Source organism: Bufo bufo, chromosome 4, assembly GCF_905171765.1.
Source record: "Bufo bufo chromosome 4, aBufBuf1.1, whole genome shotgun sequence".
Taxonomy (NCBI): Eukaryota; Metazoa; Chordata; class Amphibia; order Anura; family Bufonidae; genus Bufo; species Bufo bufo.
Genome location: NC_053392.1, coordinates 180,516,596 through 180,541,183, shown reverse-complemented (window position 1 = coordinate 180,541,183; position 24,588 = coordinate 180,516,596). Strand labels below are relative to the sequence as shown.

General features: G+C 41.2%; 1 protein-coding gene across 1 annotated transcript in view; it reads left to right on the top strand.

Moving 5' to 3' along the window:
• Positions 1-24,588, top strand: part of VEPH1 (ventricular zone expressed PH domain containing 1) — a 662,929-nt gene that overhangs the window by 200,455 nt on the left and 437,886 nt on the right. The window contains exon 7 of the mRNA XM_040428144.1: positions 20,384-20,604. Coding sequence (XP_040284078.1) covers positions 20,384-20,604 — 221 coding nt within the window. The remainder of the gene's footprint in view (positions 1-20,383; positions 20,605-24,588) is intronic.

The following is a 24,588-nucleotide window of genomic DNA, read 5'->3' as shown; positions in this document are numbered from 1 at the left end:
ACCCAGAACTGAGGAAACCTCAGCCTTATATACAGGTTCCATAGGTGCAGCAAAGAGACCACACCCATGGAGCAGACAGAGGATTAACTCCTAATAGGCACACAGGGGAGTTAACCCATAAAGAACCACAAATGACACAGGAACAGAACTTCAGCGAGGAGCGCCGAACAAGCAATGACGGAAGGTCACAGCCAGAGATAGTGGCTGTGACATAGCCTAAAGTGCCACCTAGATTTTTTTCTCCCAGTTAAAACCAGATAGTGACACATATGTTTTTTTCTAATGGTTTACTTTTCTGATTGTAGATTTTTTTTAGTTTTTGAGGCAAGCTGTGTGCAGAGGTCACTGTGCAAGGAAAGAATAGATAAGCTGTAATATCACCTATTGTGAACAGTGGATCTGTGATTCTTGTGTTATGTGTATATAGGTAATATCAAATGATGAAAAGTGATCTGTACGGACCAGGAAGTGGCACCTACTATTAGGCATAGCGGTCCGTGTTAAGCCTGCAGGATATTTAGATTTTTAAAAAAATATAGATAGTGACATGGAAAATAAAAAATAACATCACCAAAATTTTATTATGAAAACTTGACTCAAACAATAGGTCATTTCTGATGACACATTCCCTTTAAGTAGTGCAATTTCTTTAGTATCACTGAAATCTAAATTGACTGGAAAGTAAAACTTCTGTCATGTCTCAAAGTAATTACTTTGTATTCGATCCAGAGAGTAACAATATACTCTCTGACAGCTCAATGGAAACAGCTAACTAGAAGATCAAGGTCTGCAAGTTGATATTCTAGTTGTTAGTGAATACATTGAGAGAGACACTAATATATGGTGATGACATTCCCATCAGCACAATAGCATATCGACAATGCAGTTGACACATAGAGTATCTGCTGTTTATTCAGCTGCTTTCTACTAGTGAGGAATAGTGGAATACTGTAAACATGCTGCTCTTTGCAGCCTGAGAAGCGGAAGTATTGACCTGTGCTAAATGTGGTCCATATCAGACTCCTGTTCTCAAGTGATGAGTTGATATTTAAGAACTTCCTGATCTAGGACTCAACAGGCACTGACCACTTTTTCACACAGCTGTTAATTTGAATGTAAGAAAATGACACATATTTACTGATATATTATACAAGTTATTAATTTTTACACTTTTGATTTATGTTTCATTTATCTTTGAGATGTCATTGACTAGGCAACTTAAATTCAATCAGTCAGGTCTGACTTTGCATTACTAGACATTTTCCTTATCTGCTAATTCTTCTGCACAATGTTCTTTATAAGAAAACCTATTTATTCATGGCATGACTTCATATATGTATAGCTTGATGATGATGTCAAATATACTTGAGCAGACTGTACTGTATAGCTGTATAGCTATCAAGGTTGGCAGAGGAACCTGGCTATGTCCTGTCATAATAAGACTTTATAACCTACACTGTACATAAACATGTCGACTGCAAGAGGATCCACTGTTCTCAATGTTGAAGCACCTTATCTCCTGCTTCTGTCATTCCAATGTTGCTTTATTCCCCACTGTTCTCCGCTTCCTGGTCCCAACTCAGTGCACATGAAAAAGGTGGAATTGCCAATCACTGGCTGAGCAGACATTTCTAGCCATATATTGTGTGTCCCGTTGGGACCAGAAAGCAGAGAACAGAAGTGACCGAAGCAGCATCAGAACAACAGTTAATACATTTTTAATACATTTTTTATTCTTTAACGTTCAAGTAGGTAGTATAAAACTTTCATTATTTGTTCGCTGCCAAGTAGATCTTGAGTTTAGACAACAATTGTGAACTTGGTTGGATCTGTTAATTTTGGAACAACAGAGGAAGACATTATCAGTAGAGATGCATGTTATTGGTTGAATTTCAAGAAATATTTAAGGTTATGTGATATGGGGCATTGTCCTGCTCAAAACACAGATGGAGAAACCACAGCTGTGAAGAGATTTACATCATAGGCACTAAATATACAAACATACCTCTACAATTACACCAGCCTGCAGTGGAGACATTAAGCTTGATAGATGCAAGGACTTCTGTGGATTTCCTCTTACCTTAGACCTCCATGTCCCAGAATGTGAAACTGCAACTGGAGTACATCAAACCAGACAATATTTTTTTTAAATGTGCCTATGCCTAATTCCTTCCAGTGCAGCTGTAAGAGAACTCTGTCAGCCAGTTGTTGTAATGTTATGTGCAGTGATTTTGTTTTATTGCACATTTAGACATTTCGCATTTAGGCTACATTCACACGAAAGTGGTGTTTTGCGGATGTGCAAAACACAGACACAGGTACATGTGCGTTCCGCACTGCTTCTTTGTGTAGCATCATGGGAAAGTCTAAAGAAATCAGCCAAGATATCAGGAAGAGAATTGTGGACTTGCACAAGTCTGGCTCAACCTTGGGTGCAATTTCAAGATACCTGAAGGTGCCTCGTTCATCTGTACAAACTATTATACGCAAGTACAAACAAGATAGGAATGTCCAGCCATCATACTGCTCAGGAAGGAGACAGGTTCTATGTCCCAGAGATGAACGTGCTTTGGTCCGACATGTGCATATCAACGAAAAAGAACAAAACAAAAGACTTTGTGAAGATGATGGCTGAAGCTGGTAAGATTGTGTCAATATCTACAGTGAAATGAGTACTGTATCAACATGGGCTGAAAGGCCACTCTGCCAGGAAGAAGCCATTACTCCAAACGAAACATAAAAAAGCCAGATTAATGTTTGCAAATGTACACAGGAGCAAAGACCTACATTTTTGGAGACATGTCCTGTGGTCTGACGAAACTAAAATTGAACTTTTTGGCCATAACGACCCTCATTACATTTGGAGGAAAAAGGGAGAAGCTTGGAAGCCTAAGAACACCTTCCCAACTGTGAACCACATTGTTGGCAGCATCATGTTGTGGGGTTGTTTTGCTGCAGGAGGGACTGGTGCACTTCACAAAAAAGATGGCATCAGGAGGAAAGAAGATTATGTGGAAATACTGAAGCAGCATCTCAAGACATCAGCCAGGAAGTTAAAGCTTGGGTGGAAATGGGACTTCCAAATAGAAAAGGACCCAAAGCATACTGCCAAACTGGCTACAAAGTGGCTTAAGGATAACAAAGTGAATGTTTTGGAGTGGCCATCACAAAGCCCTGATCTCAATCCTATTGGAAATGTATGGGCAAAGCTGAAATGGTATGTGCGAGCAAGACGGCAAGGCGACCAACAAACATGGCTCAGTTACACCAGTTTTGTCAGGAGGAATAGGCCCAAATTCCAACCAACTATTGTGAGAAGCTTGTGGAAGGATATCCAAAACATTTGACCCAAGTCATACAGTTTAAGGGCAATGGTACCAAATATTAATGAAATTTATTTAAACTTTTGACTTTGCAGAAAGTAATAAAAATGCCTTAAAACATTCTCTCTCGCTCATTATTCTGGCATTTGGTAAATAATAATAATTATAGTAATCTTAATTGCCCAAAAACAGGAAAGGTTTATTCTGATTTCATGTCAGATATTGAGAAAAATATGCATATGTGTCCTTTTATATAGTGTATGTAAACTTCTGCTTTCAACTGTAACTGTATTTCTTTTTTTAATTACATTGTATTAAAAATTGTATATACATGCATTAAAAAGAAATTTTAGACCATACAGCAAAATGATAAAAATACTAAAGAAAAGAAAGAAAAAAGGGGTTGTCCGGTTTCAGAGCTGAATCTGAACATATCCCCTTCTTCACCCAGGCAGCCCCTCTGAGATGAGCATCGGAGGATTTGATTAGATCCGGTGGCATACCACGTCTCTGCTAGGCGGAGGCTTTATCGCTGGTCTAGCCTGTTAAACAGATAGGGCAGCGCTAAAGCCCGCCCATTAGTGACAATGACGTCACCGGGAACACTGCTAGATGGAAGCCTCCGTCTAGAAGTGTAATTCTGAAAACAAAAAAGCCCTCGCCCTGCACTGTACAGCGCAGGGCAAGGTAGAGCATCGAAGCCTCCGATGCTCATCTCAGAGGGGCAGCCTGAGAGAAGAAGGGGACATGTCCGGGTTCAGCTCTGAACCCAGACAACCCCCTTAACTATCTAATACCCATATCTCAGATATGTGTTAAGTTTAAATATAACCTCCCAATACTCATGGATTTCCATGTTGATAAAGGGTGTCTGTCAGATTGTATTTGCATTATAAAGGTGTTTTATGCTTGATTGTTTTTTGGTAAACACTCCTCTTGGGCAGACCTATGAAGGGAAGCATACTTACATGCTTCCCAGTATTAGCACCCAGCTCCTGCCATCACTGAATTCCGCTGCTCCGCTTAGGTCCCTTGATGTAAACTTCTGTCTTGATGCCGCTGCAGCCAGCAATTGGCAGTCACCTGCTCTGCTTGCATCATGACAAATGGTCTCATGATTCGAGGAGAGCAGGCCAATTGCTGGCTGCAATGGCATCAAGATGGAAGTTTACAACAGCGACCCGAGAGGAGCAGTGAAGGCTGGAGAGTGCAGGAGCTGGGAGCCAGCGTCAGGATGCAGGTAATTATGCTTCCCTTCTCAGGTCTGAACAAATTGCTAAATACAGATAAACAAACAGATAATTCTGGTATCCTTATAAAGAAAGTATTAACACAAAAAAATTAAAAGACCCTTAATACCTAACTTTTAATCTAAATCTGATTAAAAATTCCCTAGATTTTCAGATGAATAGAAAATACACAAAGGCAACGATATAGCCCAACTACCACTGAGCGTATGGCATCCACTGGAGAAACCCAGTGAAGGAATGTGTTAATATCAGGATATAAGAACAATTAACTAAGGCAATGACAGAAGCAGGAATCAGATACAGGCGAGGCTAAGAAAAAGAGACTCTACCTGTGCCCGCCCTAACTAAACCTCTGCCCAGGGACAATCCCTGATGGTGGGATCTCCCTGTCCTCGTGCCTGCCCTGTCTGACCCTAAGTTAGCCCTAGATAGAGAAAATTCCCCTTAACCTCTTCCGGACACGTGACGTACCGGTACGGCATGTTGTTCCGGTACTTAAGGACACATGGCGTACCGATACGTCATGTATAGTTCCGAACACCACCGCCCGGCGGGCGGTGATCAGAACTGGGTGCCTGCTCAAATCATTGAACAGGCACCTTGGGTCAATGCCCAGGGGGGTCCTGTGACCCCCCGTATCGGCGATCGCCGCAAACCGCAGGTCAATTTAGACCTGCGGTTTGCGGTTTTTCCATGTTGCGGCGGCGGCTAACGGCAGTGCTATCGGGTCCCCGTGCGGCTGTAGGGGGGACCCGATGGCATGGAAGGCATATTAGGTATCACCGCGTCCGTATCGACTGGCTCTAGAAACATATCACATGATCTAACCCCTCAGATGAACACCGCAAAAAATAAAAAATAAAAACTGTGCTAAATAAACAATTTTTTGTCACCTTACATCACAAAAAGTACAGCAGCAAGCGATCAAAAAGGCGTATGCCCACCAAAATAGTACCAATCTAACCGTCACCTCATCCCGCAAAAAATGAGCCCCTAGCTAAGACAATCGCTCAAAAAATAAAAAAAACTATGGCTCAGAATATGGAGACACTAAAACATCATTTTTAATTTTTTTTTGTTATTGTGTAAAACTTAAGTAAATAAAAAAAAGTATACCGCGTCCGGAATAACCTGCTCTATAAAAATATCACATGACCTAACCCCTCAGATGAACACCATAAAAAAATAAAAATAAAAAAACGTGTTAAAAAAGCCATTTTTTGTCACCTTACATCACAAAAAGTGTAATAACAAGCGAACAAAAAGTCATGCGCACCCAAAAATAGTGCCAATCAAACCGTCATCTCATCCCGCAAAAAGAATACCCTACGCAAAATAATCGCCCAAAAACAGAAAAAACTATGGCTCTCAGACTATGGAAACACTAAAACATGATTTTTTTTGTTTAAAAAATTAAATCATTGTGTAAAACTTACATAACAAAAAAAAAGTATACATATTAGGTATAGCCGCGTCCGTAATAACTTGCTCTATAAAAATATCACATGACCTAACCCCTCAGTTGAATACCGTAAAAAAAAAAAACGGTGTAAAAAAATAAATTATTTGTCACCTTACATCACAAAAAGTGTAATAGCAAGCGATCAAAAAGTCATACGCACCTCAAAATAGTGCCACTCAAACCGTCATCTCATCCCGGAAAAATCATACTCTACCCAAGATAATCGCCCAAAAACTGAAAAAAACTGTCTCTCAGACTATGGAAACACTAAAACATGATTTTTTTGGTTTAAAAAATGAAATCATTGTGTAAAACTTACATAAATAAAAAAAAGTATACATATTAGGCATCGCCGCGTCCGTGACAACCTGGTCTATAAAAATACCACATGATCTAACCTGTCAGATGAATGTTGTAAATAACAAAAAATAAAAACTGTGCCAAAACAGCTATTTCTTGTTACCTTGCCTCACAAAAAGTGTAATATAGAGCAACCAAAAATCATATGTGCCCTAAACTAGTACCAACAAAACTGCCACCCTATCCCGTAGTTTCTAAAATGGAGTAACTTTTTGGGAATTTCTACTCTAGGGGTGCATCAGGGGGGCTTCAAATAGGACATGGTGTCAAAAAACCAGTCCAGCAAAATCTGCCTTCCAAAAAACGTATGGCATTCCTTTCCTTCTGCGCCCTGCCGTGTGCCCGTACAGCGGTTTACGATCACATATGGGGTGTTTCTGTAACCTACAGAATCAGAGCCATAAATATTGAGTTTGGTTTGGCTGTTAACCCTTACTTTGTAATTGAAAAAAAATTATTAAAATAGAAAATCTGAAATTTTTAAGGCTACTTTCACACTAGCGTTCGGGGCTCCGCTTGTGAGCTCCGTTTGAAGGGGCTCACAAGCAGCCCCGAACGCATCCGTACTGCCCCAATGCATTCTGAGTGGATGCGGATCCGCTCAGAATGCATCAGTCTGGCAGCGTTCAGCCTCCGCTCCGCTCAGCAAGCGGACACCTGAACGCTGCTTGCAGCGTTCGGGTGTCCGCCTGGCCGTGCGGAGGCAAACGGATCCGTCCAGACTTACAATGTAAGTCAATGGGGACAGATCCGTTTGAAGTTGACACAATATGGCTCAATTTTCAAACGGATCCGTCCCCTATTGACTTTCAATGTAAAGTCTGGACGGATCCGTCTGAACAACTTTCAAACTTAGAATTTTTTCTAAACTATAATGCAGACGGATCCGTTCTGAACGGATCCAAACATCTGCATTATAGGAGCGGATCCGTCTGTGCAGACACCAGACGGACCCGCTCTGAACGCAAGTGTGAAAGTAGCCTAAATTGTATCTCTATTTTCCATTAATTCTTGTGGAACACCTAAAGGGTTAACAAAGTTTGTAAAATAAGTTTTGAATACCTTGAGGGGTGTAGTTTCTAGAATGGGGTCACTTTTTTGGAGTTTCTACTCTAGGGGTGCATCAGGGGGGCTTCAAATGGGGCATGGTGTCAAAAAAACAGTCCAGCAAAATCTGCCTTCCAAAAACCGTATGGCATTCCTTTCCTTCTGCGCCCTGCCTTGTGCCCGTACAGCGGTTTACGACCACATATGGGGTATTTCTGTAAACTACAGAATCAGAGCCATAAATATTGAGTTTTGTTTGGCTGTTAACCCTTGCTTTGTAACTGGAAAAAAATTATTAAAATGGAAAATCTGCCAAAAAAGTGAAATCTTGAAATTGTATCTCTATTTTCCATTAATTCTTGTGGATCACCTAAAGGGTTAACAAAGTTTGTAAAATTGGTTTTGAATACCTTGAGGGGTGTCGTTTCTAGAATGGGGTAATTTTTCGGTGGTTTTTATTATGTAAGCCTCACAAAGTGACTTCAGACCTGAACTGGTCCTTAAAAAGTGGGTTTTTGAAAATTTCTGAAAAATGCAATTTTTCCAAATTTTGGGCAAATTTTTTATTTTTTTGTGATTTTTTTTTTACTCCATTTTACCAGTGTCATGAAGTACAATATGTGACAAAAAAACAATCTCAGAATGGCCTGGATAAGTCAAAGCGTTTTAAAGTTATCACCACATAAAATGACCCTGGTCAGATTTGCAAAAAATGGCCTGGTCCTTAAAGGTGAAAATGAGCCCGGTCCCTAAGGGGTTAAAGGGGAGTAGATAGAAAACATAGTGCAGATAGAAAAGAAAAAAAAAGGAACAATGTACCTATCCCTTGATAATAATTGCTTAATATACAGTACAGACCAAAAGTTTGGACACACCTTCTCATTCAAAGAGTTTTCTTTATTTTCATGACTATGAAGGCATCAAAACTATGAATGAACACATTCATGGAATTATATACATAACAAACAAGTGTGAAACAACTGAAAATATGTCATATTCTAGGTTCTTCAAAGTAGCCACCTTTTGCTTTGATTACTGCTTTGCACACTCTTGGCATTCTCTTGATGAGCTTCAAGAGGTAGTCCCCTGAAATGGTCTTCCAACAGTCTTGAAGGAGTTCCCAGAGATGCTTAGCACTTGTTGGCCCTTTTGCCTTCACCCTGCGGTCCAGCTCACCCCAAACCATCTCGATTGGGTTCAGGTCCGGTGACTGTGGAGGCCAGGTCATCTGGCGCAGCACCCCATCACTCTCCTTCATGGTCAAATAGCCCTTACTTTCAAAGTTTTCCCATTTTTTCGGCTGACTGACTGACCTTCATTTCTTAAAGTAATGATGGCCACTCGTTTTTCTTTACTTAGCTGCTTTTTTCTTGCCATAATACCAATTCTAATAGTCTATTCAGTAGGACTATCAGCTGTGTATCCACCTGACTTCTCCTCAACGCAACTGATGGTCCCAACCCCATTTATAAGGCAAGAAATCCCACTTATTAAACCTGACAGGGTACACCTGTGAAGTGAAAACCATTTTAGGGGACTACCTCTTGAAGCTCATCAAGAGAATGCCAAGAGTGTGCAAAGCAGTAATCAAAGCAAAAGGTGGCTACTTTGAAGAACCTAGAATATAACATATTTTCAGTTCTTTCACACTTGTTTGTAATGTATATAATTCCACATGTGTTAATTCATAGTTTTGATGCCTTCAGTGTGAATCTACAATTTTCATAGTCATGAAAATAAAGAAAACTCTTTGAATGAGAAGGTGTGTCCAAACTTTTGGTCTGTACTGTGTATATATATATACACTCACCTAAAGAATTATTAGGAACACCATACTAATACGGTGTTGGACCCCCTTTTGCCTTCAGAACTGCCTTAATTCTACGTGGCATTGATTCAACAAGGTGCTGATAGCATTCTTTAGAAATGTTGGCCCATATTGATAGGATAGCATCTTGCAGTTGATGGAGATTTGAGGGATGCACATCCAGGGCACGAAGCTCCCGTTCCACCACATCCCAAAGATGCTCTATTGGGCTGAGATCTGGTGACTGTGGGGGCCATTTTAGTACAGTGAACTCATTGTCATGTTCAATAAAACAAATTTGAAATGATTCGAGCTTTGTGACATGGTGCATTATCCTGCTGGAAGTAGCCATCAGAGGATGGATACATGTTCTCATTCTGTTTACGCCAAATTCGGACTCTACCATTTGAATGTCTCAACAGAAATCGAGACTCATCAGACCAGGCAACATTTTTCCAGTCTTCAACAGTCCAATTTTGGTGAGCTCGTGCAAATTGTAGCCTCTTTTTTTTATTTGTAGTGGAGATGAGTGGTACCAGGTGGGGTCTTCTGCTGTTGTAGCCCATCCGCCTCAAGGTTGTGCGTGTTGTGGCTTCACAAATGCTTTGCTGCATACCTCGGTTGTAACGAGTGGTTATTTCAGTCAACGTTGCTCTTCTATCAGCTTGAATCAGTCGGCCCATTCTCCTCTGACCTCTAGCATCCACAAGGCATTTTTGCCCACAGGACTGCCGCATACTGGATGTTTTTCCCTTTTCACACCATTCTTTGTAAACCCTAGAAATGGTTGTGCGTGAAAATCCCAGTAACTGAGCCAGATTGTGAAATACTCAGACCGGCCCGTCTGGCACCAACAACCATGCCACGCTCAAAATTGCTTAAATCACCTTTCTTTCCCATTCTGACATTCAGTTTGGAGTTCAGGAGATTGTCTTGACCAGGACCACACCCCTAAATGCATTGAAGCAACTGCCATGTGATTGGTTGACTAGTTAATTGCATTAATGAGAAATAGAACAGGTGTTCCTAATAATTCTTTAGGTGAGTGTATATATATATTAAGCCATTATTATCACGGGATAGGTACATTGTTAGTTTTTAGTTTTTTTATCTGCACTATGTTTTCTATCTACTCCCCTTTAAGGGGAATTGTCTCTATCTAGGGCTAACTTATGGTCAGACAGGGCAGGCACGAGGACAGGGAGATCCCACCATCAGGGATTGTCCCTGGGCAGAGGTTTAGTTAGGGCGGGTACAGGTAGAGTCTCTTTTTCTTATCCTTGCCTGTATCTAATTATTACCCCAGACCTCTGATTCCTGCTTCTGTCATTGCCTTAGTTAATTGCTCTTATATCCTGATATCAACACATTCCATCACTGGGTTTCTCCAGTTGATGCCATACACTCAGTGGTAGTTGGGCTTTATCGTTGCCTTTGTGTATTTTCTATTCGCCTGAAAAAATAGGGCGTTTTTTCCGATTTAGATTAAAAGTTAGGTCTTAAGGGTCCTTTAATTTTTCCTTTTGTTGTGTTTACCTTTGCAGGTCTGCCCAGGAGGTGGGGTGCTTGCCAAAAAAACAACCCCAAATGTGCACAACCCCTTTAAACTAAGCAGAGTAGCATGCAAGGCTTGAATAGGCAATAAAAGGAGTACCTTTGCAATCGAAATCCATGGCTGCATTTTGCAGAGAAATCCGTTTTTTTTATATGCTAATGAGATATTTGGGGTTTTGTTCCTTGATGCACCAAAGTTCCGTTCTTCTTGTCACTAAGCAAAAGCAGAGGTCTGGGACACGGAAAAGAAGGGCATGGAAAAGCGTGGCACTCCAGCAAAAGCAAACTGAAGAAAAAGTTAATTCCAGCCTCCAGATAAAACAATGGAATCCTTTATTTAAAAATAGTCCTAATAACCAGGTATGCCAGACTCATAGTGCACAAAAAAATGCACCTCCTGTGACGTGTTTCCGATTTATATAACACCTTTAGTTGTAGGGGATTGGGGGAGCCAGAGTATGCTAGCAGCAGCTCATGTCCTCCTGTGTGACTAGAGGCTGCTGCTTAGTAATTTCTATGGAACCCCTGCCTGTAGCAGGGCTCCATAGAAATACAGTAAAATCCAAATAGACTCTAGAATCTATGAGAAAAACAATCTAATGATTGCTTTTATAGTTCCCTATGGGAACTATAAAAAAAAGTGTAAAAATAAAATAAAAAAATATAAAAATTCAAATCACCGCTCTTTCCCCAAAACAAATATAAAACAAAACATAAAAATAAAATACAGATCATAGGTATCCGAGCGTGCAAAAATGCCCGTACTATTAAAATATAAAAAAGTAGGACTTCCGTTCCCAGCGCCAGCATGAAAGGCAGCGTGAACTAGTTGCTCCGTACCTGAAGCTCCACAACGCAAGTCCTCCCCGCCATACTGACTGCCTGCCTGGGAAAATAGTCGGGACACTCTTGGCTAGAACAAATCCTTCGGTCTACGGACCGCTTTGTGACCTCTATGGGGAGCAGATCGAGGAGGAATCCAGCAAAAGCAGACAAAGCGCTAACACATGCCAAGATGACGGCGCAACCAGAACAAACTGGAGAACCAACTCCACTGGAGATACCAGTTGCAGGGAGCCCTGCCACTTCGTCAGACGGAGAAACGCAGACGATTAACTACAAGCAGCTAGCGTTGGAAGTGGCATTTCGCATTTTACCTGATCTGCAGGAGGCACTTTCTTCCACTGTCTCGCAGTACTATGCTTCACTACAGGCGGAAGTAGCTCTACATAATTCCAGCCTGACTGAGTTAGAATCTAGAGTGGCGTTTGTAGAAGCGGAACACACAACAATCCAAAATCATCTCTCTCAAGCTTTGTCAGAGAAAAGCAAATTATGGACTAAGATCGACGATCTGGAAAATCGCTCCAGGAGGAGCAATCTCTGCATTGTGGGTCTCCCAGAATGGATTCCAGCCAAGGATTTAATAACAATTTGTGAAGCTGAAATACCGGAGGCCCTGGGCTTGGGGGCACGTTGTAAGGTTGAGAGAGCCCATAGAGTGGGACAAGGAGCCTTGGTGGATGTCAACAGCAACATAGGTAGACCTCGGAGGCCTCCAGAGCGTAGTTCCAGACCCCGCCAGGTGATCGTTAAGTACTTGGATTACTCCAACAAATCTGCCATTTTACGAGCCTATAAACAGCAGGGGGATTTTTCCGCCGAAGTCTCTAGGCAAAGAAGGGCCTTAACACCTATCTGCTCGGCCTTATTTAAAAAACAAATACGCTTCTCTCTGCTGTTCCCCGCCATTTTGAAGATCTTTTATCCAGATGGCTTGTCGGCGACTTTTGACTCACCCGAGGAAGCGCACCGTAGTCTAACCGACCTCCATCACCGCTTCAAGGCGCTATCTGCGATCACCTGTTCAGAAGGGCTTTCGTCAGCGAGTCACCGAGGACAAATAGTGAAAGATATACCCAATGATCTGACCTCAGCAGACCAGCTTGAAACACCACAGGCCGTCAACACGGATGGTGCGGGATGAACACGTGAGCAGGTCTCCTTCGGTGGGGAAATAGTTTCCCAGTACTTACCTGAAGTGGTAAAGTTTGTGTGCTTCATGTTGGTTGTATTAATGTTCGTTAATGACTAGTTTGTCATTATCTGGGCGAGCACGAGAGGTGCACTCAGGACCGCGCCCGTCACGGGGACATTTGGGACGCGGCGCCCACCACTTGGCCCAGCTATATGTTCATTTAAACCACAGTGTCCGGGACTGTTCAATTTTATTTTGCCGTCACACAGGTGGTTCTCTATTCAGGACTGATGTCATGCTACGGGAGAGGTCAATATCGCTGTTCCTCAAAATGGCGGCGGTTTTAACTACATAGTCCTTGAAATAATCCTTAATGTTAGTTGTATTGACAGGTGGCTTTGGGGTGCGCTATTATAATGAAGGAAGAGTGAGGGGTGCACGTGACCAGCTTCAGCTGGTGGGAATAATGGCCAATATCTTGTCTAGTCTCTCACGCCCGCTCGTGACCTTTTGTCCCATGGTTTTCATCTAACACCGTGAGAGAGTTAATACCTCGGGCACTGGCGCATTATATGGGAGGTTGGGGGTGGTTTCCTCCGCAGATGACGCGGGGTTTCGTTGCCCGGCCGTCGTCCTGTAGGATTCTACCTCCAATTTCCGCCGGCGGGAATAAGCTGCTTACGGGTGCTCCTTATATTTTTTGTCTCACTCATGGCTATGTTGATGGCTAATTGCCGAGTTGGCGCATTTTCACCAAGGTTACCCCTTAATTTTCCTCCGGTGAGGAGTGATCCATACGAGTGGATTACATATCAGTCTACCAGTATTTTAACCCGCTAATACTAGTCATGCTGGCGGCTGATAGTTACATTTCAAAGTAGTTGTGGTAGCTTTTGGAGCAAGATATGTTTGATGTTATATCTTTTGCTGGAAAAAAGTGAAGTCAGACTATCTAGGTTGAGAGTAAAGGTTCTCCTCCATAGGGTTGCAAGACGTTACGCTTGCCATGGAGAACATAGTTTATGGGGAGTTAAGGGGGGGTGGGAGGGGGATAGGTCTAAAGTTCACTTAGCTGCCATGTTCAGAGCTCTCTCTATCCCGCATGATTCTTGTAGTCCAATATGTAGGTTCAATCCATTAACCATCTTCCTTAATGGCTAGCTCACTGAAAATAATTTCCTGGAATGTGAAGGGCCTAAGATCACCCAACAAGTGAATGATGATTTTAAGGCATTTAAAATGCCTAAAGGCTGATATTGCCCTCCTACAGGAGACACATTTATTGGACGTGGATTTTTTTTAGAATGAAACGTCTGTGGGTGGGGGAAGTCTTTGGATCGGCAGCGAATGGGAAAAAAGCTGGAGTCCTTACTCTGCTGAAGGGCAATCTCTCTTATAGGGTGGTGCAGCACTCTCATTATATACTGGGGAGGATATCTCACCTGCACCTCACTTCAACAGGGGGAGATCTCAGCATATACAACGTCTATGGCCAGAACGAAAATGAAGTATACTTCTTTAACTCTCTGGGGTCCAGGATCAACAATAATTCTGCCACCCACAAAATCATAGGGGGGGACATGAACACTGTTCTAAGCCTGGAGGAAGATAGAAAACGGGGGAGAACTGACATACAGAAACTTGGCACAAAAGATCTAAGATTATCCCACCTGCTATATGGTGCTCAGTTAACAGACCCGTGACGTGCCCTTAATCCTGAAGGTAGAGAATATACCCACTTCTCTTACGCTCATGCCTCTTGGTCACGCCTAGATTATATATTGATAAACAATAGGGAGTTGGGCAGGATCCTTGATCCAATAATTGAGGAAATGGTTATATCTGATCACGCGCAAGTTTCTATCCTCCTGCGAGAAAACATCCCTAAAGAAGATGACTTCTTATAGAGATTTCCTTCCAACTTAATCTCAGATGAAAACTTGAGAGATCTTCTCAGGGGTAGTGGCTAGAATATAAACAAGATAATGGTGACACTCCAAACATTTAGACTTGAACTGAGTGACAAATTGAGATCAGCTTATACGAGTTTCCAAAATAACCCCTCTCCTTTATTACAAACTCAATGGCGAGCGACCAAAGGAGAGTATGAATCCTGGCTCCAGAAATAGGAATTCATGTCTCAATCTAAGTGGGAGGCGAAGTTATATAGACATGGAAATAGGTCAGGTAAATTACTAACAAGATTGGCACGGGGACAAAGATCAGCAACAAATATATCGCTTATTAAAGATGATCGGGGAATTGCAAAAACTCACCCGAAAGAGGTTAACACGGTTCTACGAGAGTATTATCATGACCTTTATAAGGCCCCCGGAATGCCCTTACTCGATGGTAAGGACTGGCTAAAAGACATCCTGTTGCCAAAGCTATCGGCCGAAGATAAAGATTACCTAAATGCTCCCATTACCCCAGATGACGTCGTATTTAGTATTAAAAACTTGACCTTAGGCAAGGCTCCTGGCCCTGATGGCTATTCTGGCGAGTTCTTTCGTATCCTCTCCCTTGAAATAGCGCCAACTTTAGCCCAAATTTACACAGGTTATATGCAAGGAAGAGGTATCCCATCCCAATCAAACACAGCTCATATCAAAATACTTCCAAAACCTGGGAAAGATCCAACTTTGGCTTCCTCGTACCGGCCGATTTCGCTGATCAATTTAGATTTGAAAATTCTAGTGGATAGATTAGCAGCTATAATGCCAAAACTAATCTCGCCAGCGCAAGTGGGCTTCATACAAGGGAGGTCGGCGGTCACCAATGTATGTAAAGTTCTGACACTATTAGATGAGGTTAAATTACGTCCACAAATGCATCCATCCCCAGCCATAGTTCCTATAGATGCGGAAAAAGCTTTTGACAATGTGGACTGGGGATGGATGGATACGGTTCTGGACTCTATGGGATTTGTGGTCCTTTTCGGCAATATGTCCAGACCCTATATGCCGATCCTCATGCGAGAATTCATACACTGGGTTTTCTATTAGAACCGTTTAGCATGAGGAAGGGCACCAGGCAAGGCTTCCCACTCTCTTCTCTCATCTTTAACTTGGCGCTAGAACCCATGTCACGTAAACTTACCCTGGACAAGAGTATTGCGGGCATTAAAATAGGAAATTTTGAACTTAAACATGCACTCTTTGCCGATGATCTTTTAGTATTCCTGGAGCATCCTCATAAAGATCTGAAGGCGCTGTTTCAGCTCTTATCAGATTTTGGGAACATCTCTGGTTATAAGGTGAACGCTGCTAAGTCAGAGATTTTGTTCCTAAGGCATAACGGCGCTAGGCCATCTGGTGTCCCATTGGAGGTCCCGATTCAAATAGCCACCAGATCAATAAATATCTAGGCATCCACATCGGGAGAAAACCTGAGTCTTTGTATTTACTGAATTTCCCACCTATAATCAAAAAAATTCTGTCTGATTTACAACGTTGGATGAATTATCCTTTGTCCTTAGAGGGCAGAGTACAACTTATAAAGATGATGTGTCTACCGAAACTGTTATACCCTTTGCAAACTGTCCCCATTCTCTTGAAGCATTCAGATATCAACCTTCTAGAGTCCATGTTCCGCTCTTTTATTTGGGTAAATCGTAGACCCAGAATAGCGCTATGCAAACTTCAACTACCAAGTATATTGGGGGGCCTATCCTTGCCCAACTTACGATGCTATAACCTGGCTAGCCTCATGAGACATAGTATAGATGGGATCTACGGTACAAATTATCATTCTAATACCCTATTAGAAGCACAATTAGTTCACCCATGGAGGCTAGACGCCCTATTGCACACAAAGTATGGAGCCCTCCCTCATGTACTTAGATCGAGCCTACTAATTAAAGACACTATTGCGGCGTGGAAGGGATCCCGTAAGATATTTAAGCTTTCCTTTGTTTTGTCGAAGTATATGCCCATCTGGGAACACCCAGAATTTCGAGCAGGATTAGAGGCCAAGCATTTCAAGGTATGGAGAGCAGCGGGGCTAAATCGCGTTCGAGATCTTTGGAATGATCAGGACAAGATGTTCCTCTCATTTTCTGAAATTAAAGGAAAGTACCACACATTAATTGACCAACACTTGCTAGCTTACCTTTAGCTAATGAGTTTTCTCAGATCTAGGGTAGTGATGTTAAATGTAGAATTTAGTCACATGGGACATGGGTCTGGGAAAAAATAAATCTCTGAATTATACCAGGGCATTAGAGATCAAAAACAGAAACACATAGCTGTCAAAATCTTCCATCATTGGAGAAAGGATTTTCCTTCCTTGGATACTGAACATGTGATCCCAACGGGATGGAATACCATTAAAAAAGTTAATCTAAAATGTATTGTACTGTGTTCCTGAACTTGTAAAATCTTTAAAAAACATTATATTACAAAAAAAATATATAAAAAAGTAATCCCATACGGAAAATGGCAAAACGGAAAAAAAGTCCAAATGGCTGATTCGTCATTTTCCGGTCGCTTCTCCTCCCACAATTTTTTTTTCTAAAAAGTAATCAAAGCCGTACAGCCCCCAAAATGGTATCACTGAAGAGTACAGATCGCCCTGCAAAAAATGTTCACACAGTTCCACACACATAAATAAAAAATAAAAAAAGTTATCGGAGTATGGAGACTAAAAGTAAAAATAAAATTTTTAAAGTTTTTTTTTTTTTCAGTATAAAAACGCAATAAAAAATATACATATGTGGTATTGCTGGATTTGTACTGACCTTGAGAATGAAAGTAACTGGTCAGTTTTGTGGTATAGGAAACACTGTAAAAACAAAACCCAGGAAAGCCTTGGTACAACTCTGTAGGCTGAAATAAGCAAAGGCTTGTTTCATACCAGCATTAGAGGCATCTGGCAGATCCGGGACAGAACAGCCTGCCAGAGTTCCCCGGATCCAGCATAGTCGGAAAGTGCCACCTGTCCGCCGGAACCCATTGACTATAATGGCAACAGGCAGAGATTCGGCCACTCCCTACACATACTCTGGGATTCAGCCGGAGAAAAGTTGCTGCACGCCATGTTTTTTTGTCCAACCTAATCCTGGCATATATGCCGGAATAGCCTGCTGAATGTCTCCTAATGCTGCTGTGAAAATAGCCTTATACACCTACTTCTTCCAAGGAATCAAATGAAGATATTCTATCTGAGACACTTTGTTACTAACTACCAGAAAGACCAGAACTGGCCTCTGTGTGGCAGATTTATCAGAATTTATGTGGAAACAGACAAAAAAACATGTAGCTCGTCAGCTTAGATTAAAATATTGTAATCAGAATTTAGCACTAAAAACTTTGGCATAATATTGATTTGATTATATTATCTCTTTGAAAAGAATCAGAGTAAATATATCCACACCACCCTCTAAAAATACACTTACATTTGGTCTGGTTATCTAGACTCCATGAACACAGAGTGAATTGATTCACTGCCATAGTAAGCATGAACACTGGTCAGTGTCCAAGAGCAGAGTCAATGTGTGTGACTACATGCTACTGCAAAGTATCTGGGCCAGGACCAGACGGCTGTGATAAGCAATGAATAAGCTCATTGAAGCCTGTGACTTGTTCTGTGCTGATAAAGGATGTAAAACCGTAAGATGTTTCTTTTCAGACATCCAACTATTGCATAATCTTTTCATTAGTTCACTTTAGCTATTATCCAGGATCCTGAAGATTTGCAAAAACTAAATAAATAGTGCTTAGTAAACGAAGACCCCGTATATAATGGTAGATTTGCTATTCTTTGCATATGTAATTTTTTTTAAAGCTGCAGTGTAAATAAAGGTCTCATGACAAATTATAAAGTAGCTCTCTTTTCTGATTGTAGTTGATATATCTGCAACTTTCTTCTCACCTAGAATGGAAGGGTTTGGTGCTTGGTTGTGACCGTCTCCTTCCTCATTTCCATGACCCTCATGCCAACATAAACTCTACTTTTTTCTCTCCTGTCCAGGTTCTCAGGCTAGGAAAAGTTTGACTAGAGTAACCCATTGCAATAAAAATACATAATTCAGTACAGAGGTCCAAACCTTGTATGCCTTGTACCTGACTCTATCCTGGCCATAGGCTATTTTTATAGTTGTGGATTCCATATTAGAACAACGGCATATGGTCTATGACAAGACACACAGCAGAGGCTCTCAACTCAAGTCATTGGTTGAGGATCATCAGTACCTTATAATGCCTTATTTCCACATGTATTTGGACAGTATCAATCTCCAGTAAAGCTCCACAACCTTAAAGGGGTTCTCTAGGAAAATTTTAAAGAATCACCTTGCAATTTTTATAATATTCTCACTGTTCGGCAGTGCCATCATTTCCATGGTCTCTGCGCCAGTCACATGATGCTCCTAATGGTGTTTTCTTAACTTCATCTGATGCCTTGGGCCTCGTTCTGTAGCTTTGCTTCTGGCCTGGGCAATGTACAGGAGATATGATGTCATGTACATTGCTGGTTGGAAGTCTCGCAGGAGAAGCAGTGTTGAATCAGCTGCCAGCACCAAAAACATGTGAACCTAGGTTTTTAGGGTTTTAAACAATTGGATTTGTGGTGATGACATCTGGAATGATGAGAGGATGGCTAAAAAAGAATAAAAAAAGTATTTAGTGCACATCTCCATGGGACTTTAGGTAGGTTTTACCAATTTTCAAACATTTAATAAGGGTGCCGGAAAACCCCTTTAAATAAGTTTGACGAGTAGTGTTTCCCCACTCTTTTTCAGAAATGTCAAAGGATTCTCACATCATCTGTTAATTTATTGTTTATTCACCTCTGAGGGAGTAATCACATTATCTAAACTACTGTATGCACGCAACACAGTTACTGCAATATTTGTTCCTTCTGCCTTATTGTCTAAAGCTTCCAGCCGTTCTTTTTATAGGGGTTTTAAATATTTGTTTGGAGGTTTAATCCTGCCTTCACATTGTAGGCTTCCATTATTTCCTTGAAGAAAACAGTGCTCATCACTGAGATGATGACTAGTCAATAAAGAAATAACAAAGCAATCATTCGTAATAACATACCCATCAATTAGTGTATTAAAGGGTTGCGCGACAGTTTTTAAAATCTACAGAGAAGCATACGGTCTTATAAAACATAGTAAAGAGCATTAATCACCTTCTCCAGGTACTTCCGTTTTAGCGCTGCAGGTCTGGTGTCTATCGGAACGGAAGTGATGACATCACACCCATCGTTCACATGACCACTCAGCCAATCACTGGCCTCAGTGGTCACGTGTAGTTCATACCATTGTTTTATTAGCCTGCCTGCTTCCCTGAAGATTTTTAAAAAAAACTGTTGGACAACCCCTTTAAAGCACTGTCAATTATGGTAAAACATGCAGTATCTAAAACAAATAACAGGGTCACAAGTTGTATGGGACAAGTTGTAGTCCAATCTATGGTCCCTTGAAGTGTAATTTTGTTACAATCATAAGAAGAATAAGATTCATGAAACTTCAAAATGAGTAACGTAATGAAACAAAGAGGGGGGGGGGGATTTATCAACCTGGTGTAAAGTAGAACTGTCTTAGTTTCTGGTAGCAGTTATTATGTATTTGTTGCATAAATTATTTTTAATTTGCAGATGATGGCAAAAACATGTTTGACGTATTTGGTGAATCAATTGAATAACATGGAGCATTCGTTTCATCACATTCTCCTGATGGAAATTAGGAACATTACAAGCATATTTAATGAAATTCTAGGCATTCAAGGCAGAGACATGTACAGAATGAGTAACAGCCTGACTGCAATAGCCAAAATTCTGAATGAATACTTAAATCATGAAACTCTACCAGCTTGTAGGTAAGACTTCATTTTTATGAGATGTTATAGTTCAAGGGGAAATTACTTTATTTGTATCAACAGATTAATCATCTGGTTACTAAACCTAACACTATTGTATTATTGTATTATATGATCCGTCTTACAAATGTCATCCGGAAAAACGGATTCGGCATTTATTTTTTTCACATTTTTTGGGATGGATCCGGCATTCTGATATTTTGAATGCTGGATCCGGCACTAATACAAAAAAATGCCTTCTGGCATTCAGGCAAGTGTTCCGTTTTTTGGGCCGGAGATAAAACTGTAGCATGCTGCGGTTTTATCTCTGTCCTAATCAGTCAAAAAGACTGAACTGAAGACATTCTGATGCATCCTGAACAGATTACTCTCCATTCAGAATGCATAGGGATTAAACTGATCAGTTCTTTTCCGGTATAGAGCCCCTAGGACGGAACTCTATGCCGGAAAAGAAAAACGCTAATGTGAAAGTAACCTAACCCTGGGGCTTCCATACGTTACAAGAACAGGAGTTGAGCGTTTCAGACAGTTTCTAGTAGTCAGAACCCCACCTCTCGAAAATATACTTTTTAACTGGAATACTCCTGTAAGCTAACTTTGAGGTTTCTTATTCCACTACTGTAAATATTTTTTATACAAGCCAAACATTATTGAAACAATTGCATTTAGATTTCGAAGATTATGAAGCCAAAGTGCTTATATCCATTAACTTCCAATATCAAGTAGAACATGTCTGTTTACAACATAACATATAGTAAGGCAAAATAGCCATACATAGTACATGTGGAGCAATTGTTTTTCATTACCAATTAGATATGAGTGTAATCCTATGTACAAATCTGTCTTGTTGCATTCAGCTGACTTCATACATTCTAAAGGTGTTTGTCCTCTTTCCTATCAGTGGCCCCATTGTGGAGAAATTGGGCTTTTTATTTAATGCTAATTAGCCCTTGGGTGCAACGAGGGCGGTGCCGTTGCACCTCACAGGCTCTATTCCTTTTCCTTCCCGGACGTACCCCCACCACTTTGACTGACAGGGTCAGGCACCGAAGTCATACTGATGCCTGGCCCTGAAGCCTTGTGATTTTGCGTTCGATTTGTTGTTCTGCACAAGCACAGTACAGCGTCCATTGGCTGGCGATCTTCTGTACTGTACCTGTGCCAAACAGTGAAGCGAACAAGCAATAAAGGGCCAGGTCCTGTTGGTCAAAGTGGTGGGGGCGCAGCCGGGAAGGAAAAGGGTCAAGGTACCATGAGGTGCAACGTCACCACTCTCGTTGCACCCAGAGGCTCATTAGCATAAAATAAAAAGCCTAATTTCTCTACAATAAGGCCAATGATGGAAATAGGATCAAACCATTAGAATGTATTGAGAAGTGCACATCTGGCATGTAAGATGGTTTCATAGCGAGCTGAGGGGACAGATTCCCTTCAATACCTAAGGCTGGCTGCACACATTAGATAGCAATCAGATGAAAGACAACTATCACTGCAGACTCAGTGTTTATAGGGAACCTTTCAACAATTTTATGCTACTCTATCTATCTAGGTCAGTATAAGCCGGTGACAGGGACCCTGATAAAAATGTTAGGTCACTAACTTGACTTGTATTGTCATAGTAATGAGCAGCTCTAGTGTGAGCCAAGCGCTGTAGTGTGCTCAATATACTGCTAGAGGTCGGGAGTCCCAATATTCGTGACCCTCTGACTCTCTCTGCCCCCCAGCTACTAAATGACACCCTTCTTCCTATACACAGTGTTGAGCAGACTCGAGCCCTCGACTCTGACCGCATATTTACCATTAGACAATCTGTTATTCATTAACTTGATTAGATCTGTTGATTTGTTTTCTGACGTGGTACTTTGTAGAATTCTACTGCTGTTCATTATATATATTTTGCCTACCTCTTGCAAAGATTTCTATATATTTCTTACAAAAATGTATTGATCTTGATGTCTCTTTCTTTTTTCCATGAAGATGTACTGTATATGCTATTTGCCACTTAGTATGTTTAGATAATCATCTTCCAGATTAGATATGGTATGCAGATGCTCATGATATGCACATACATACCAAAATCTAGACTGCAGATGTAATTTGGTTCTGATGCAACATACAGATGGATGTGCCAATGAATACAGTTCTGTGCAAAAATATTAGGTCCTTCCTGAATTTTCTCATTGTAGATTTTTTATTTTACTTCCTGAACAGGATTATAGGGCCTTAGTGTCCTAGCTGTTGCTAACAGCATTTAGAGATATGTTTTTGGGCTGGATTTTAAAAAGTAAAATTTCATAGATGAGACAAAAAATGTTCTAAACTGTAATCCCGACCAACTTGTGACCTTTTTACAACACAAAACTGCAGTAGCAGATTTGATAAATGTTCCTCATTATGTATAAATGGAAAGAATATGTCCTAATGAGTCAGTTTGCAATATAAATACATAACCATATATATATATATATATATATATATATATATACAGTACAGACCAAAAGTTTGGACACACCTTCTCATTCAAAGAGTTTTCTTTATTTTCATGACTATGAAAATTGTAGATTCACACTGAAGGCATCAAAACTATGAATTAACACATGTGGAATTATATTCATAACAAACAAGTGTGAAACAACTGAAAATATGTCATATTCTAGGTTCTTCAAAGTAGCCACCTTTTGCTTTGATTACTGCTTTGCACACTCTTGGCATTTTCTTTATGAGCTTCAAGAGGTAGTCCCCTGAAATGGTTTTCACTTCACAGGTGTGCCCTGTCAGGATTAATAAGTGGGATTTCTTGCCTTATAAATGGGGTTGGGACCATCAGTTGCGTTCAGTCCTACTGAATAGACTGTTAGAATTTGTATTATGGCAAGAAAAAAGCAGCTAAGTAAAGAAAAACGAGTGGCCATCATTACTTTAAGAAATTAAGGTCAGTCAGTCAGCCGAAAAATTGGGAAAACTTTGAAAGTAAGGGCTATTTGACCATGAAGGAGAGTGATGGGGTGCTGCGCCAGATGACCTGGCCTCCACAGTCACCGGACCTGAACCCAATCGAGATGGTTTGGGGTGAGCTGGACTGCAGTGTGAAGGCAAAAGGGCCAACAAGTGCTAAGCATCTCTGGGAACTCCTTCAAGACTGTTGGAAGACCATTTCAGGGGACTACCTCTTGAAGCTCATCAAGAAAATGCCAAGAGTGTGCAAAGCAGTAATCAAAGCAAAAGGTGGTGTGGGAGATTAGCTGGTGGGGATCACCTTTTCTGAAAACAGACAGTCCGTATGCAGGCAGTTTCTTTGAAAGTCTGGCTGGTTGCCAGGTTTATTTAGCCCAAAAGGTTTGAACAGCAGAAAACAAACAAAACAGAAAGTAAATCCTTGCCGTCTGGCGCTAAGCTATACAGTTATGTCCTGACTATACGGTGTGGGGCTGCTCCCCGACACCGCCAACACAAATGGTAAAGCAAACCTTTTGTTTCTCTTGCATCCAAACATAGCTCTCCCTTCAGCCACACAGGTTACAATCCTGAGATTCAGCACATGAGAGACCTGTTGTGCTCTCTTCCTGTTTATTTAAAGTCCACCTGGAGGTGAACTCTAGTGAACCACAATCTCTGGACCGGAACCCCCGCGGCTGAGCAACTGTCCCCAGCATACAATGCATGCGGGAGAGGGCATCCGCATTGTTTTGGAGCTTGCCCGGCCTATGCTCTACTGAAAATTTAAAGGGCTGTAAGGCCAGAAACCACCTTGTCACGCGGCTATTTTTTTCCCTGTTGTCACACATCCACTTTAGGGGTGCATGGTCGGTGACGAGCTTAAACGACCTTCCCAGTAAGTAATATTTCAGCGAGTCTAGGGCCCATTTAATAGCGAGACATTCCTTCTCGACAATGGCATAGTTCTTTTCATGCTTGTTCAGCTTTCGGCTCAGGTATACCACTGGGTGCTCCTCACCATCTCTGGTTTGGGATAGGACAGCCCCT